The sequence below is a fragment of the Lotus japonicus genome, chromosome 1, assembly GCF_012489685.1.
Source record: "Lotus japonicus ecotype B-129 chromosome 1, LjGifu_v1.2".
Taxonomy (NCBI): Eukaryota; Viridiplantae; Streptophyta; class Magnoliopsida; order Fabales; family Fabaceae; genus Lotus; species Lotus japonicus.
The window spans coordinates 78,282,299-78,300,530 of record NC_080041.1 but is presented as its reverse complement, the minus strand read 5'-3'; the positions used below and the strand labels follow the sequence as shown (position 1 = coordinate 78,300,530).

At 35.1% G+C, this 18,232-nt stretch overlaps 2 protein-coding genes and 1 long non-coding RNA gene across 7 annotated transcripts; 2 read left to right on the top strand and 1 right to left on the bottom strand.

Moving 5' to 3' along the window:
* Positions 1–6,166: 6,166 nt before the first annotated feature.
* Positions 6,167–7,171, top strand: LOC130747313 (uncharacterized; the record flags this gene model as incomplete). Its single annotated transcript, XM_057600212.1, has 3 exons — positions 6,167–6,387; positions 6,727–6,837; positions 6,961–7,171. Coding segments are annotated over exons 1-3 (543 nt in total), but the record flags the coding sequence as incomplete, so codon positions are not given.
* Positions 7,172–8,962: 1,791 nt separating this feature from the next.
* On the top strand, positions 8,963–13,061 carry LOC130715176 (uncharacterized). Of its 5 annotated transcripts, XR_009011585.1 has the most exons (3): positions 8,963–9,568; positions 11,735–12,842; positions 12,920–13,061. XR_009011585.1 is itself a non-coding variant. In XM_057565249.1 (2 exons), the coding sequence occupies exon 2, from the start codon at positions 11,839–11,841 to the stop codon at positions 12,670–12,672; it is 834 nt and encodes a 277-aa protein (XP_057421232.1). In that variant the 5' UTR covers positions 8,963–9,568; positions 11,735–11,838; the 3' UTR covers positions 12,673–13,061. The 5 variants fall into 5 exon arrangements, 1 of the variants encoding a protein (XP_057421232.1); XR_009011584.1 differs by lacking the exons at positions 11,735–12,842; positions 12,920–13,061 and adding an exon at positions 10,315–10,757 and having other exon boundaries at positions 8,963–9,562; XR_009011581.1 differs by lacking the exons at positions 11,735–12,842; positions 12,920–13,061 and adding an exon at positions 10,498–10,757.
* Positions 13,062–13,132: 71 nt separating this feature from the next.
* On the bottom strand, positions 13,133–15,926 carry LOC130715194 (uncharacterized). Its single transcript, XR_009011587.1, has 2 exons — positions 15,263–15,926; positions 13,133–13,482 (listed from the first exon to the last, which is right to left on the bottom strand). It is a non-coding gene; the product is annotated as an uncharacterized LOC130715194 (long non-coding RNA).
* Between the last annotated feature and the right edge of the window lie 2,306 nt (positions 15,927–18,232).

Genomic DNA, 18,232 nt, shown 5'->3' with positions numbered 1-18,232 from the left:
CTCCTATTTATAGAGCTTGAGTACTACCTATTGGGCCAATTGGGCCTCCAAGATCAAGGCCCATCTGAAGTCCAGGGCCCCGCCTCAGGGCGGGATACATGCTGGGCGTTGCCCCTCTAGGGGCTCGCCCAGTCCAATATGTGATGTTCATCTCCTTTGCATCCAATCAAAATGTGTCATAGCACAGGATTTTAACAAACACAATCAAACAAGTTTTTAATTTTTTAGTTTTCAAAACAGGTTTTCAAAATGATTTTAACAAACAAGTTTTCTGTTTTCTCATTTCATAAACAGTTTTCAAAATTGGAATCATCAAACAAGTTTTTTCTCCAATCTCTCCAAAAACAGTTTCCGAAAATTGATTCATAAATCAGTTGTAAGAACAGTTTTTAAAAAGGGTTAACAAACAAACATTTATCATTTCCTCAATTAGATTCGAAATCCTTAATATTAATGGGTCAAATTACCTATGTTTTATTTATTTTTTGTTACCCTATTCTAATTAGAAAATAACATAATAATAAAAAAAAAAACAAACGGTTAAAAAAGAGGATATAACTATTCTAAAGAGAGAAATTCGTTTACAAACTTATTTAATTTTTCAATTAAAGGGTTTAAACAAAGAAATGTATTAATATTTAGTATTACTATTTAAATTGGCTGTTATGTTTTTTTTTAACTAATTGACTTTTATGTTATTATTGAGAATGTGATGGAGTGCATTGCTTTGCTTGAAATGTGACTGCACTAAAAAATTAAGAGTATAAACTCTACTAATTTTTTTTTAGTTTATTCTTAATTTTAATGTAATTTTTGTGGATTTTTTAAGAAGTTTTATCCATAGTGTTAAATTGGAAGAGACTCTGAAACTATTTCATTTATCTATATGTCTACATGAAAAGTTCATATATATATATATATATATATATATATATATATATATATATATCTTAATAATATATAAAGCCAATCCACCGAAGTGGGCCATAATGCTTTCTAATTTCCACATGTCACATCTCTATTGGCTGGTTTCAACGAATTTCCACATGGCCTTCGCTGATTGGTCTAAATCCTTGAATTTTGATTGGTCAAAATTAATTAATAAATTAATCAATAAATATTTGAATCAAACAACAAATGCTATTTTGATTGCACTATACGCGGTTTGTAATATTTGAATCAAACAATAAATATTCGAAAAAACATTTAGGAATTATGCGGTCATCTAGGAATTTTTGGAAAAAAACGTAAATTTGAAATTTAATGGCCACAACTTACGTATTCTTTCAAATTGACTTTGAAGTACAGCCTTAATTGTACAATCATAAACAACCTATTTATGTTTCCACGCGTTTTCCACAATTTGTGTATCTTTTTATTTTTTTTAAAAACAAAATATGAGTAATTATATCTAAAAGTCAAAAACAATAATATCAAATAAGTTTGAAATAATTGTTAGATTTAGAAACGACTTAATTTAATTTTTTTCAAAAAATAGGTGTCCACATGTTTTATTCACAGTTTGTGATCTGATTTAGTTTTGTCCACATGTTTTATTCTTTACCTCATTTAATTCTATAAGTCAATGATTAATTTTTGGTTAAATCACTAACTTATTTCTTGAAAAAATTAAATTATTTCATTTTAAATTTTTCTCGCCTTTCTCATATAATGCTATATAAATCCATTTGCTCATATCAATTCAATCACCCACTCAAAAGTCTTGGCCGAATTTTGAAAATGTAGTGTTTACCGGAAAACATGAAATTAATTTGAGGTTCAATTTTAATGTACAAAACTCAGCGGCAAGGGAAATCAATGTCTATAATAATAACAATTCAGTGCCCAGTTCCAGTAACCCTTCACGTGCACAATCAAGGAATGTTCTAACTACTTCAGGTAAGTAATAGAAATAGTTACAAGAATTGTTGTATCTTTATATTCAAAATTTGGTTCGGTTAAAATAATTGCATGCTTTCAATCATTTTAGGATCAAGAAAAAGGAAAGCACCCCAAAAGGAGAATGAGACATCATCTTCATATAGTCAAACCCGTAGAGGGAAGACAAAGACCATTCACAAGAGAATCATCACATCCATTGCCGAGACTCAATCTGCGTTTCAGAATAACATTGACGAACATGTTCATACTGGCACTATTCCAGGTATGCTAGATTCATAATTTGATGTAGGTTGTTAATGCTTAAATATAGGTTCTTAATGCTTAAACATAGGATCTTAATGGTTAAATATCGCATAGCAGATGATCCTACTCACGTGTACAATCTTGTTCATGCCAAAGGAGAAATTGAAGGTATTTAATATTGTTTTCATACTTTAAAATATATGTCATGAAAGAATATAATAAGGAAATGATCCAAATTATATTTCCCTTTTGCAGAACTGTTGGACTTTGGTGAGCCAGGACATGAGTGTTCCTTCTGCTTTGCTACGATGTGGTATGAGGAAAGGAGTGAGAAATCTAAACATGATTTATTGCAAATCCGGAGTTTTCATTATGCTGCTTAAAAGGAAAAGCGCAACTACCTTTCTTGCAAAGACCACCTGATTTATTATTTAATCTAATGAATGGAGTCGATCCAAGGTCTAAACACTTCAAATAAAATATAAGATCGTACAACAGTGCATTTTCTTTTACGTCAATGTGTGGTAAAGTTGAGTCTGCAATAAATGATGGTGGTGGACCTCCGCAATTCATTTTGAGTGGACAAAATTACCACAAGATTGGGAGCTTATTGCCTAACGAAGGACATGTGTCAAAGTTTGCACAGTTGTATATTTACGATACCCTTAACGAGACTTCAAACATATTGCATCATTTTAGGTACGTTTCATACCTACAAACATTATATCAAAATTGTACAACTTCTTGGTCTTAATGTTGATGCCATAATATTTTCAGGAGGGACACAAACTGTTTAGACAAATCTCTGATTAAGGATCTTACAAAAATGATTGATATTGAAAATGGATTTGCTCAATCTTTCAGAAGAGTTAGAGATTTCATTACAACAGGAGGTCCTCAAAAATTTTGTCTTAGATTATTCAGAGGAAGAAATAAAGATGCACGGTTGTACAACATACCCACAGTTGATGAAGTGGTTGCCTTGATTGTGGGAGACTTTAATAATTTAGACTACGAACGAGATGTTGTTGTAAAGGACACTACAGGTGCATTCACAAGGTTGCACGAATCATGTTTCTTAAATCCCCCTGCAGTATCCTTTGTTATTTCCACATGGAGAAGATGGCTATCAAGAAGACATCCCATACAGGGAACATGTCGTGGAGGATCAATATAACAAAAAGGGACTCAGTTACTCTTAAAGACTTTGTTACTTTTCGTATTCAGGATAGACGCATTGAATACATCAATGTAATTCGTGTTGGACGACTCTTTCAACAATTTATCGTTGATGCATATACCATGATAGAATCTCAACGGTTAAATTGGTTGAGATTTAATCAAAATAAGATCAGAGCTGAGGTTTATTCTGGATTACATGACGCAGTAGCTAGGGGCGACACCGAGGCTACAACAACTGGAAAGCGCATCATATTGCCAGCTTCATATATGTGAAGCACACGATACATGTTCAATAATTTTCAAGACGCTCTGGCAATATGCAAGAGATTTGGATATCCAGATTTGTTCATAATTATGACATGCAACGCCAATTGGCCAGAAATCAAGTCGTTTGTTGAGTCGAGAGGATCTCGCCTATATGAGCGTCCATATATTTTAGTTCGCATTTTTAAGATGAAGGTGAATCAGCTGATGAAAGATTTCAAAAATGGTCATTTATTTGGAAAAGTGAATGCAGGTGCGTAATACATTCTCACTACATTACTATGCCTCACTTATGTTGTGTAATTTATTGCTCAGTTAACATGTTCCACGTCTCTAATCAATTAAAACTTTTGAATTATTCTACTTTTTTGTTATATTTTTAGAAAAATAATATGTTTCTAATTTAGAATAAGCTACATGATGTGAAGCTGTTACAGAATTTTTTTTAATCATTAATATGTTTTTTTAGGTATGCATACAATTGAATTTCAGAAAAGAGGACTTCCTCACGCGCACATACTGATTTGGTTGCAAGGAGAAAATAAGTTGAAAACTGGGGACGACATTGACAAAGTCATCTCTGCCGAGCTTCCCGATCCAGTGTTATATCCCAAATTGCACGTTGTAGTTTCTAACTTCATGATACATGGACCGTGTGGTAGTGCAAATAAAAAATCACCATGCATGGAGAAGGGTAGGTACACTAAATTCTTTTCAAAAAAATTTCAAAACACCACAACGATTGACGAAGAAGGCTATCCGCAGTATAAAAGAAGGCAAACAGGGATTGTAATCAAGAAAAAAGACATTGAAATAGATAACAGGTATGCAATTTTTTACAAATGTAATATGCATTCCGAGTAAACTAAATTGATACCAATTTGAAAAAATATAACTTCGTGAAAAAATGAAAAATACATCAGATATGTTATTTATTACAAATGTAATCTATATTCGCCATAACCGACATTGCAGGTATGTTGTGCCTTACAATCCCACGCTCCTTATGAGGTATCAAGCTCACATAAATGTGGAGTATTGTAACAAGTCCAATGCTATAAAATATTTGTTCAAATATATCAACAAAGGCGCAGACCGAGCAATGCTTGAAATTTCACATAAGGACAACGATGCTCAAGCGAAAAAGCCAGTGGATGAGGTAAAAAAATATCATGATTGTCATTATCTATCTCCGTGTGAGGCAGCTTGGAGAACATTTGACTACATTTGGCTTTACCATACACAAACGATGGCCGTCTGTGCAAAAACTAAATTTTCATCTCCCAAATGAATATTTGGTTTACTATAATGATGACGAAGACGTTGGAGATGTTCTAGAAAAGAGTGGTACAAAATCCACAATGTTTATGGCTTGGTTTGCAGCTAATGAAAAATACCGAGAAGGGCAGTATCTAACATGCTGAATTTCTCAGTAGATTTGTTTATCATAAAAAAGATAGAATCTAGAAACCAAGAAAGAGGGGTTTTAAAATTGGTAGACTACAGTATATCCCTCCAGGAATCGGTGAGTTATATTACATGAGAATCCTACTAACTATGCAAAAGGGTTGTACATCATATAGAAGTATCAGAACAGTGAAGGGAATAACATATGATACTTTTAAGGAAGCATGCGATCAATTGGGATTGCTAACATATGACAAAGAATATATTGATGCAATTAAAGAAGTCTCTGATTTAGCTTTCGGAGAACAAATGAGGAAACTCTTTGTAAGAATGTTGATGATGAATTCAATCTCAAAACCTATTGATGTTTGGGAAGCATGCTGGCTACTCTTATCAGAAGGCATTCTACACCATAGAAGAAAAGAATTGCATAATCCAGGTACGAAATTTTACAAGTGATATTATTAAGATTTGAAATGTTGTTATAATAAGTTAATTATTGCTTGGATTTAATTTAATTGAAATTCAAAACTTTAAAAAATCACATTGCTCAATATAATTAATGAATTATCTGTGAACAACATAAGTTATATTAGATACAGTTAAAAATAATTTGTTAATCTTTATTCTCGACTATAGGCCTACGAATCGCATATCTGATTTGAAAAATTTATGTATCATTGAAATTGAGAAGTTGCTCCAAAGAAATGGTAGGTCATTAAATGATTACCCATGTTTGCCAACTCCAGAATATGATGAAGTCCTGCAATTTGACAATAGATTTATTGTTGATGAATTAAACTATGACAAAGATGCATTAAAGGTACAATATGAAGAGTTGCTTAGTATGCTTACACCTGAGCAAAAGTCTGTATATGAGAGGGTTGTCACATCTGTGTTGTCAAACTCAGGTGGCTTCTACTTTTTATATGGATATGGTGGAACTGGAAAGACTTTTGTGTGGAACACTTTATCGGCGTCACTTAGATCCAAATGAGTTGCTTCCAGTGGCATAGCATCATTACTCTTGCCTGGAAGCAGAACAACTCATTCTAAATTCTGCATTCCATTAGATGCTACAAAGACCTCGACGTGTAATATAAAGCAGGGAAGTCTACGAGCAAAGCTTCTACTTGAAACAAGTCTTATTATATAGGATGAAGCTCCAATGTTAAAAAAGTATTGTTTCGAAGCTTTAGACGTTACACTTCGAGATTTAATGAGGTCGAAAAATGAAGATAACGCTCATAAGCCTTTTGGAGGAAAAGTAATAATACTTGGAGGTGATTTTAGACAAATACTACATGTAATAATTAGAGGAAGTAGACAGGAAATCGTCGAATCTACTATAAACTCTTCCTTATTGTCGAAACACTGCAAAGTTATGAAATTGACTAAGAACATGCGCCTAACCGCAGCTGAGACGGCTGATGAAGCAAAAGAAATCAAAGACTTTGTAGATTGGATTCTTAAAATTGGAAATGGCGACCATCCAGATTCCGGAGCAGGAGAGTACGATGTCCAAATCCCGCCAGATCTGCTCATCCCAAATAGTCCTGACCCATTAATGGAATTGATTAGATATACATATCCTGACCTTGCGCACAAAATGAAAGACCCTCAATTCTTTCAAGATAGGGCAATATTGGCCCCTACACTAGAGGCTGTTGAAATGATAAACACTTACATGCTTGGGATGATAACTGCACCAGAGCATGAATATCTGAGCTCCGACTCTGCCTTGCGAACTGATGAGGATTCTGAAATCCAAGGTGAGTGGTTTACCACCGAATTTTTGAATGACACTAAAATTTCAGGAATGCCTAACCACAAACTTTTATTGAAAGTTGGTACTCCAATAATGCTTTTGAGAAATATATACCAAACAACAGGTTTATGCAATGGAACCAGGTTAATTGTGGACGAACTTGGTGAACGTTTTATTGGTGCAACTGTTATCACCGGAACAAATGTCAATGACAAAGTGCACATTTTAAGAATGGACTTGGTTCCTTCTGATTCCAAATTTCCAATTAAATTCAGAAGAAGGCAGTTTCCAATTGTAATATGCTTTGCTATGACCATAAACAAGAGTCAAGGACAAGCACTATCTCAGGTTGGACTCTTCCTTCCGAGGCCCGTCTTCACTCATGGTCAGTTATATGTAGCTCTTTCTAGAGTACGCTCAAGAAAAGGTCTTAAACTTTGTATACTCGATGAGGCGAGCAAACAACAGACCAGTACTGTAAATGTAGTGTTTAAGGAAGTTTTGGGAAATGTTTGATGTACACAACATAATTACAATTACAATTATTTATTTCATTTTTCTCTTCATCTATCTTTACAGGATTGCCTTATACAAGAATAGCTTATTTATTTATTAAAATATTACAACATAAAATTTCCGTGCAACGCACGGGTTACGGAACTAGTATATATATATATTATGAGAAAGATATTCTTACATGAGAACGTAAAAATATATTTATATATACATTTTAGAAGTGCGTGTTTAAGGGCCCAAACCACAAACTAATTACTATACATTAACACCCCTCCCTCAAGTTGGAGCATAAAGGTCATAAGTGACCAACTTATTACAAATAAATTCAATACAGGACCCCCCCTAAGCAATGTTTTGAGAATGTCAGCTAGTCGATCTTTACTACTAATGTAGCTAGTGATGATACATTCAGAAAACATTTTTTCTCTAATAAAAGAACAATTCACTTTAAGGTGTTTCGTTATCTCATGAAAAAATTGGGTTGGAGGCAATATGAAGAACAATCTAATTATCACAAAACAACTTCATTTGCGAGATTTCTGTAAATTTAAGTTCTTGAATTAGTTGTTTAACCTATATGAGTTCACATGTGACCAAGATATGTCCCGATATTGGCCAAGAACGCATAGCATCCATGGATAAGAATACACGAAGAGATGAAATCTTGGCAACTGGAGAGAAGGTGTCACCATAATCCGAACCAAACTTGAATGTACCATTTAGTAACTGATCGATTTTTAATACAATCAACCTAAACATCGGGGCCAACCTTCACAGTGTAAATCCAATGACAAGCCACTGGAGTTTTCACTATAGGAAAATGGACCAAATCCCAAGGACCATTAACATTAAGGAGAAATCATCTCATCTATCATTGCCTGATGCGACCATGAATGTGAAAGAACCTCTCAAGTAGTAGGATGAATTGCCACAATAGATGAATATGAGATAAAAGTACAAATTGGTGAAGACAAATGGTGGTACCTAAGAAATTTGTAAATAGGATGAGGATTGCAAGTGGAACGAATATATTTTTATGGCAAGTGGAAGATGCTCAATAAAGGGTTGGTTCGTAGTAAGTGAAGATGTTGGACCTCGATGTGAGTCAGCAGGAACCTCTTGATGATCATTACTTGCAGTGTGAGGTCAACGATGATAAACTTGTAATGGTCTAGGGGATGAAGAAGCCTCAGGTGCACTAGACTCATTTTTGTTTATTAACAACGAATGAGGAACATGAGGAATATGCAGAACTTCTCTTACAAAGTTATTAGAAGATAAGGAAGATGAAGTACAAAAAGGAAATGACTCAAAGAAGGTGACATATGCAGAAGTCTACAGAGAGTAATATTGATAACCTTTATGAACACGAGAATTACCAAGGTACATTTAATTAACTTTGGTGACAACTTATCCTATCTAGGAGTCATATTATGAACAAGACAGACACGCCCCAAAAGTACGTGAGCCAAGAAAATAAAGAGGATGGTCAGGAAAAAATATCGATAAAGGAATCTTATGTTGGAAAGTGGAACACTATTATGTAACAAGAGGGTTCGATTTGTCGTAATTAGATGCGTATTTATTTTTTCGTTTCACAACTCCATTCTTTGAACATGAACTTTTGTATGAAATTGATTTTTAATATCAACACAAAGTTTGAAAGATGGATAACACTTCAGAGCGATTTTTAATTAGATATAACCAAGTACAACGTGAATATTCATCAATAAATGTAGTGAAGTATTGAAACTCATATACATAGACAACACGACTTGGACCCCAAATATCATAATAAACTAAAGCAAAAGGGGACACAACCCGGTTAACACGCTTAGGAAAAGACACTCGAGAATGTTTACCTAATTGATGAGACTCGCAACCAGGGACGAAGGGGGTGGGGTGACTCGCTCATGCTGTAGTCACCCCCAAGTTTGCAAATTTTCTAACGAGTACTCATAAATAAATAATTTTTTAGTACCACCCTCTTATATCCAGTAGGTAAAGTAGAGTACTAGGAGACTTATCTTTTTTTCTTGCCAACTTCTGTCCCACACCACACACTTCTCTTTCATTTGTCATTTCTCCTTCTTTCTTGGTGGCCCCCATTTCATTCTTTTTTTTCTTCTTTTACTTAGCTTACACACAACACACACAAATAAATTATCTCTCTCTCCTTCATTCTTCACCAGCAAAGTTTGATATTATGCAAAACACATTTTTCACTTAATCCTTGAAGCTTGCTTTGGACACTTGAGCTCAAAGAACTCCATTTTTATGGTACTGGTAAGCACCCTTCCTCCCCCTCTTTCACTATTATTTGTTTTCTTTTTTATCTGAGATTAATATTCATATTACTTCTTTCCTCCTCTTAGCTCGCTAGCTATGTGAATCTCAACATATATATTTATTTTATGATTATTGGGTATTGGCCAAGCTGCTACAGTTAATTTGGTGGTTGATTATGTTTGGGTACTATTTGTGCCATTTTTTGCTTTGGTCGTCCTTTGTTTCTTATTTCTTTTTCTTTGTGATTCGCTTCCATTTTGTTTTTTCTTTGTTTCCTCTGTGTCTTTGTATATATTCACTCTTTTTTTAGTTTTTATGAGTTGCATTCATTTTTATTATTTTTTTATCAAGTATGATTTGCACTCATATAATTATAAGTGTGGCATTGGCAGTGGAAATGTGGAACATGTATATATCTATAGAGGAAAGACAATATTAGACGGGGACGAGCCATAGAGGAAAGAAAAAAGATGGGAAATATGAGATATCTTGGCAATAATTATTAACAAATATATTTAATACTTAAAATTTGGTAGGAAAATATTTCAAATAACACATGGTATCATTCTTTGTTTTTGGCTGTCTAAGAGATACACAAAATTAGACAAGCATTTTAGTCTACAGCAAGTCATTCATAAAATTTATGAATTTAGGTTTTATGAAATTATAGATTTGTAGTCATTTATCATATTACTATAAATTTGATACTAACCATTACCTAAGAAAATTGTTTGTGTTTTCAGTGAATTTGCATGTTTGAAGTATTGTGGCTCAAATTGTTTCTTTCTTGAAAGATGACTAAGAAGAAAACTATTGACTCATTCTTTAAGAGAAAAGAGAGAGATAATGAAGAAGCACATCTTTTGTCTAATTAATCGGATTCAAATTTGGATGCTAATGTTGAAAGTGTTGTTGAACTTGGACAGCCACCACAATCAACTATGGAGCAACTTAGCTTGTCCAACCACCTCCTTCAAAATATGTAAGAATTGACCAAGAAAGAATCAATATTGATACTTTGATTCGAGATCCTCGAAAGCATCCTCAAATTTGGGATTATCTTATTAATCAACAAGATGAAATTCTAAGAGCATATATAAAGTTCGGGTCATATCAATTTGTGATGGACGAGTATCATTTTTCATTTTTCTGATCAAGGAGAATCTCCTCGTCGATTTCAAGCTAATTGGTTTAGAACTATTTCTTGGTTAGAATACTCACCAGAAATTGATTCTTCTTTTTGTTTTCCATGCTATTTATTTTCTAGAAAATCAAGTCCTTTCATTTCAAAAGGAATTAAAAATTTGAGAAAAGTTAATAGTGGAAGGTATTGCTCATATGGGAAAAATCCTAATTCACCCCATAATGTTGCTCTTAGATGTTGTGAAGATTTTAAAAATCAATATTGTCATATTGATAAAGTGCTATCTAGACAAACTTCACAACAAATTTTGTGTAATCGCTTGCGTCTTAAAGCTTCTGTGGATGATGTTAAATGGTTGACATCTCAAGCTTGTGCTTTAGAGAAAATGATGAAAGTGCGACATCAGAAACCGAAGCAACTTTATTGAGATGATAAAACTTTTGGCTTCTCATAATAAGGAAGTAGATGAAGTTGTTTTGGAGAAGACCCCTCAAAATGTAAAATACACATCGTCCACTATTCAAAAAGAACTCTTACATGTTTTTTCAAGGAAGGTGCAAAGTAATATTCGGAAAGAGATCGGTTATGCAAAATTTGGTTTACTTGTTGATGAAGCTCGTGATGAATCTAGGAGGGAGCAAATGACTCTTGTCAGTAGATTTGTTGATAAGAATGAATATGTTAAGAGCATTTCTTGGATATGATTCATGTGAGAGATACTACTTCATCTACTCTTCAGGAAGGAATTTGCTTAATAGTATCTCATCATAATCTCAACATTCAAAATGTTCGAGGTCAAGATTATGACAGAGCTAGTAATATGTGTGGAGAGTTTACTGGTTTACACACTTTGATCCTTCAAGAATGTCCTTATGCATATAATGTACATTGCTTAGCTCACCAATTACAATTGGCTCTTGTTGATTCGGCTAAAGAAGTAGTTGATGTTTATGTTTTTTTTAAACTTGAATATGATTGTCAATGTTGAGTCTTCTTGTAAACGCAATGATGAGTTGCAGGCTGCTTATACAACTGAAATTGCAAGTCTAGTTGCAAATGATGATATTGAAACAGGAGGGAGGGAAAATCAAGTTGGCACGTTACAAAGACTTGGAGACACTAGATGAGGTTCCCACTACAATTCATATGTAGCCTTTTACGCTTGTATGATTCAACTACCTCAGTTCTTGAAGACTTGGCTATTAAAGGATCTAATTATTCTCAACGAGTTGATGTCACTTATGCTTTAAAGGCATTGATATCATTTGAATTTGTTTTTATTTTACATTTGATGAAAGAACTTATGAGAATCACTGACAAACTCTGTCAAACTTTTCAGCAAAAGTCTCAAGACATTTTTAGTGCAACTTGTTTAGTTTCTAGCACAAAATCGTTAATTCAAAATTTAAGAGATTTTGGTTGGGATGCTCTTATGGAAAATGTTAGATCCTTTTGTGATAGTCAGTTTATTGAAGTTCCTAATATGAGCTCTTCTTTCTCTGATATAATTCGATCTCATCACCAAAAGGATTCAGTGACAGTAGGGCATCATTACCATATTGATGTATTGAATACTTCCATACATCATCTATTGAAGGAATTGAATAACAGGTTCAATGAGAAAGCAATTGAGCTTCTTAAACTGAGCACAAATTTAGATCCTAAATATTCATTCAAGTTATTTAATGTTTGGCATAACTGCAGTCTTGTTGAGAAATTGTACTCTTCAGATTTTTCTGACCAAGAGAATATTCTATTAGAATCTGAATTGCAACATTACGAGTTTGATGTGCTAAAAGATGTTAGCTTTCAAAATTTGTCCACTGTTGGTGAATTGTGTCAAAAGTTAGTTGAGACGGAAAAATCAATTGCATATTCTTTACTTGATAGATTGCTACGACTTGTTTTGACTCTTCATGTATCAACAACAACCACTGAACGTGCTTTTCAGTTATGAAAGTTATAAAAACAAGGCTGCACAACAAGATGAAAGATGATTTTCTCATTGATTACGTGATTGTTCATATTGAAAAGGAAGTTGCTGAAAAATATACCACATATATGATAATTGAGGATTTTTACTTTATGAAACGACGACGAGCACAACTTCAGTCTTCAAGTGTGAAGGTATATATGTTTGATATTATTATATGTTTTACGATATTAAGTATAAATATATTTAATAACTTATTTATACTTTTCAGGTTTCATCTTCATCTAGAAGATAGAGGGACTTTCGTGCTAGTAGCTGTTTTGGGTATGGAAATATTTTATGGTTCTTCTATGCGATTATCTGCTCTGAACTTACAGTGGGCTACTTTTTCTACTACCTTTTAAGAGGGCACACGCAACTAGTGTTTTTTTTATCAAGATTAATTTTTTGTTCTTATCATAATGCTTATGAGCTGGTTAGTATCTTTTGTACTCAAACTAATTATATATTTCTTATGCTTATAAAAATTGCTAGTTATATATGATTTTTTCACATGCTTTATTTACATTTTTTTTAATCTTCGTCAACCCATATGAGATTCCTTCCTCCGTCCCTGATCGCAATTAAGACTTATTTTTTGTCAAATCACAATTAAGACTAAACAAAAAGGAAAGACTCGGGGCCATTTTTTGAAGCTTGGATAAACTCGGATGACCCAACTGATAGTGAAGAAGATATGGAGATGGAGCAGTAGTGCAAGCAACAACTGGTGAAAATAGAAGATAAAGACCCCCCTGTGAAGCTGTGACTCATGTCTGGGCCAATCCTTCAATCCTGGATAACAATGGAGTTATGAGTAAAGGTGAAATAAAATATACATGTTTGAAGTAAAGGCCCAAACCACAAATTTAACTAGCACATAGTAATATTTTTTGATGATATGCTAGCTGCGGATGTTTTATCTCACATGCTCACAAGAGCCCAAGCAGAGGGGAAGATTAGTGGCATCTAGTTAGCTCCCACAGCTCCTTGTATCACTCATCTCTTCTTTGTGAACGATTCTCTCCTCTTTGCTAGAGCTGACCCACAAGAGATTTATTAGTTCATGGACATCCTTAACACTTTTTCTCTTGCTTCTGACCAAAGGATTAATACAGCGAAGTCTGGTATTATTTGTAGTCCTATTCTCCCTATTCATAGAAGAAATCAGATGACTTCTATTTTGAAAATGCAGATCTGGTCCTCCCCGGTCAATATCTTGGACTTCCAGCTATTTGGGGAAGGAATAAAACCAATTCTATGGTTTGGATTAAGGATAAAATTCATAGTAAGCTGGAAGGTTGAAATGAGACTATGTTAAACCAAGTTGGGAAGAAGTGCTAATTAAATCTATTGTTTAGGCAATCCCCTCTTATGCCATGGCTATAATAAAGTTCCCCAAGACTTTTTGTGTTTCTCTTAACGCTATTGTTTCACGCTTTTGGTGGATGGGTCATAGAAAGGATCGAGGCGTTCATTGGAGGAATTGGAGCTACCTTACAAAGAAGAAATCTGAAGGAGGTCTTGGTTTTAGAGAATTTCAACATCAGAATATTGCTTTCCTATCTAAACAGGCCTAGAGGTTGCATACTGATCCGGGGGCACTATGGGCTTCCATATTAAAATTCGTGTATTTTCCTAACATTGACTTCTTACAAGTAGGCATGGCCAGGAGAGGCTCTTGGATGTGGAAGAGTATTTTAGAGGGCAGAAACCTCTTGATGAGAAAGGGGAGGTGGACCATTGGCAGAGGTGAAACAACAAGAGTGTCGGGAGACCCTTGGCTGTGGACAGGAGAAATATTGACGAACAGTCTGCAAAATAGTGATTGGAAGGTCAGAGAATTAATTCTACCCCAAGGAGGAGGGTGGAATAAGGAAAGGATTTGTAGGATTTTTCATCCTATTGTTGCCCTTAAAATTCCGCAAACTCCAATTGGTTTGACTAGGAACGAGGATATGCTCGTTTGGCCTCATGAAAAATATGGTGACTATAGTGTTAGATCGGGCTACCATGTTGCTAAATCAGAGGATCCAGCACTCCTAACCTTGGCTTCTTCATCCTCTCCCCTCCCCAAGGAGTTATGAGGTTTTATTTGGTCAGCTAATGTTCCCCAGAAAGTCAGAATGTTTATCTAGAAATGTTGTACCAATGCCCTTGCTCTCAACAACAATTTGTTTAATAGAAGAGCATCTGGTAACAGGTTTTTCCCGATCTGCTTCTCAGAACTAGAGACTGTTGAACACGCTTTTCTCATCTGTCATTGGACGAGGGCTGTGTGGTTTGGTTCCATGTTCAAATGGAATATCTTAGCTGATGGCCTAACTAGTTTTCCCCTTTGGCTCCTTTCGAAAGTTCAACTGATTTCTTAGTTGGATCCAGAACCAGAGAACTCGTTAGCAGCTTTGTGCATGACTGTTTGGGGAATTTGGAAGACAAGGAATAGAGTGGTCTTTGATTTTGAAGCACCAAATCCTAGGGGCACCATCATTCAGATCCAGCAAATGATCAAAGACATTCCCCTCTGTAAAACTATCCAAACAAACACTACATTGAAAAAGGGATGCTGCCATACCTGGGCCTAAGAGATGGATCCCTCCACCTCAAGGATCGCTTAAGGTAAATACTGACGCAAGTTATCAAAAGGGGAATTCGACTAGCTCCTCAGGAGTTGCAATCAGAGATGAACATGGGATCCTTATAGCAGGGCTCACCACAACTACCTTCTCTCACTCTCCTTTCACTGCTGAAGCTAGTGCTCTGAGAGAAGGCATCATTCTGGCTCATAATCTTGGCCTGGACCGTATTTGCCTGAAATCTGATTGCCTCCCCTTGGTAGATGCACGTAAGAACAGGGGAAAACATGGTGAGATTGTCCAAATTGTGGAGGATATTAAGAAATTAAGTCTTAATTTCATCTCTTGTTCCTCAACCTGGACCCCTCGAGAGGGGAATATGGTGGTTCACCTGGTTGCTAGCTTAGGGTCGAGGAACCTTTTGGCCTGGAATTGGGCCTCATCTCCTCCTATGCAGATTGCTCGAGCCTTAATTGAAGACTCTCGGTGGATTCCCCCAAGAGGCTGACCTTGCCTAGCCAGTTTCCCTTGAAGTCCTCCCTTTCTAGCTGGTTCAGAGAGCAGAGTGGCTTGGATCTTCAAGCTTTGAAATTATCTAGTCTTCACTTTGTGAATAGAGAAAGCGTGTTGATCTAGATGCTTTTTGGTTTTATCTTTCTGTGGTTTCTGCATTCAGTAATGTATGTTAACTAACTTCTAGTGTTGTATTTATTAGTTAGTTGGTCTACATTAGTCTGATGTTTTCTCTGCTCTTGCCAGCTCAGCTGTGCTTTGTATTGCCTGTTTGGGCTTTTGGGCTTGGCCCGTTTTCTCTTATAATACCATCCTTTGACCAAAAAAAATCTGCGTCGGAAAATATTACGTAAATTTACAAGAGAAAAATCATATGTTAATGAGCAAGAGAGAAATTCATAAGTAAATTTGCAGTGAAAAATCGTACCTGAATCTATGTAAATAAATTTTCACCATTAAAATTTTCTGGATAAATCCGCAATCAAAATTAGTAAGCAATTATTACAAAGCTGATTTTCAAATTAATCTATACTAGATACAAAACACAAGCCCTTTAGAATGACAAAATTCCGACGTGGCGTTCTCCCAGCAACTTGCCACGCGTCAGCTTCTCCCGCTTCCTTTCAAGGCTGTTACGGTTTATTCTTCCCTGATCCCTTTAATGTTGTTAGCTTAGCTGTAAGGGATGTATATGTTTATTAGCTGGGATAAATATGTTTTTCAAACTATGCATATTTCAGATCATATACAAATGTTTGCATATTATGTTTGTATAATATTTCTCCCGGTTGAAAAGTTTTATCCACAATCTTCCCAGTTCCCACTGCTAGCTAGCTGTCTGGGATTCTTATGTTTCTCCCACTTTTAAAATTTGAAATTTGAAATCCACCTCAAGTCCATTTTCACATACTGTATTGCTCCCGGTTTGTGTTTTTTCCGGCTATATATAAATTAAGAGCAAGGCTTTCGGATCTACCACACCCATCCACCAACACTCAATTGCTTTCCCACCTCCAGCCAACGCCTCCTTCATCTTGTGTGTGAAGCCACACACAGCAACTTCCAAACCCCGGTGCTTCCGAAAATCCATCGGTAAGGTCTCCTCCTCCTCCTCCTCCTCCTCCTCCTCCCTTTTGCTCATTTATCTTTGACCATTTTCTTCTTTCAATCGTTTTTTTTGTTGTTCTTCTTCTCCTTTGTTTTCATATATCAGAACAAGAGAGTGAGAGAGTGGGAATCGTTTTTATGCTCCACCCACACCTTCCATGCAAGACAAGTTTGAAGATAATGAGGTGGTGTAAATTTGAATTGATGAGTCCCTATTTTCTGCCAGATTTTAGAACTTGAATGTATAGTTAATGATATACATAAACAGGAAGAAATATTGATTTTAATTTTTTGAAAACATGCAACTTGCCTTGATTTTGCTTTCCAATTTAAGCCTCTCTTTTGATTGGGATGTGTCTTTTTTTTGCTACATGATGCATGCAGGTGATTTTTTACTGGGAAAAGAGAAGGAGGTGGATGGATGAATGTTAACGAGAAAGAGAACTCTCTGGAATTTGGAGAAAGAGAGTGGGAGGTTGTGCGTTTCAGAATTAGCCTATGTGTCTTTTGTCTCTAGCTTTTCTCCATGTTACGTTTTACTATAATTTATTACTAAAAAATTATTAGCCTTTGGTTTTCTTCATGACAGTTTCAGAATAAAACTTGCTTCATTTTTCTGTTGATAACTACAAATTGCTATATTCTATCATAGTTAGTTAATCTATTATGTGAATGGGTTATTCAGTTATTAGGAAGTTAGCTAAGTATAAAAAAAGGCGAGGGAATTAGATGTTTCCTGACCATTATTTCTCTGAGAATCTTCTCCTTGAATGGCTATGTATCTTTAATAGGATTAACACTGGTTTTTCTTCTGCAGTTTGGTTTCAACTGTAAGGGAGGAACAAGAGGGCTAGAAATAAAGCCATAACAAACACAACCACCGCTACAATGGCAGTGATAAGCAGATGGTGTTCCTTTTTTTTATGTTTTTGAACTGAGGGTGGGGGCTGATGCTGTTGCACGGGTTGCTAACAAGTTATCCACATAGACCTTGATTTCCTGTTAATTTGCACTAGAAAAATTAGCTTGCAAGGCTAATTAAACTGGTAGTATTGTACAATAATGAGTTTGTAAGTATGAATTGACTGTCATTGAATATTCTAATTTAATGATTTTGCTATCAAAAGCTGAAGGACATATTGTGTGTGTTTGATCTCATCTTTAGAAGCCTTAGTATTAAGTCTCGCTGATGATAATTACTTTTAGTTGGTTCTGTAATTGTTTGTGTTCATCATCAAGCCCGTGCTTATATACTAATACAACTGATGATCTTCACAGGCTCAAGGTTGAGTGTGCCCTGATATTTCTTTATGCCATGTTATTTGTGTTCATCATCAAGCATCATGTGT

Bases quoted from the DNA above. Each gene is read 5' to 3' on its own strand.
- LOC130715176 (XM_057565249.1), top strand. From the start codon at position 11,839: ATGAGGTTCCCACTACAATTCATATGTAGCCTTTTACGCTTGTATGAT.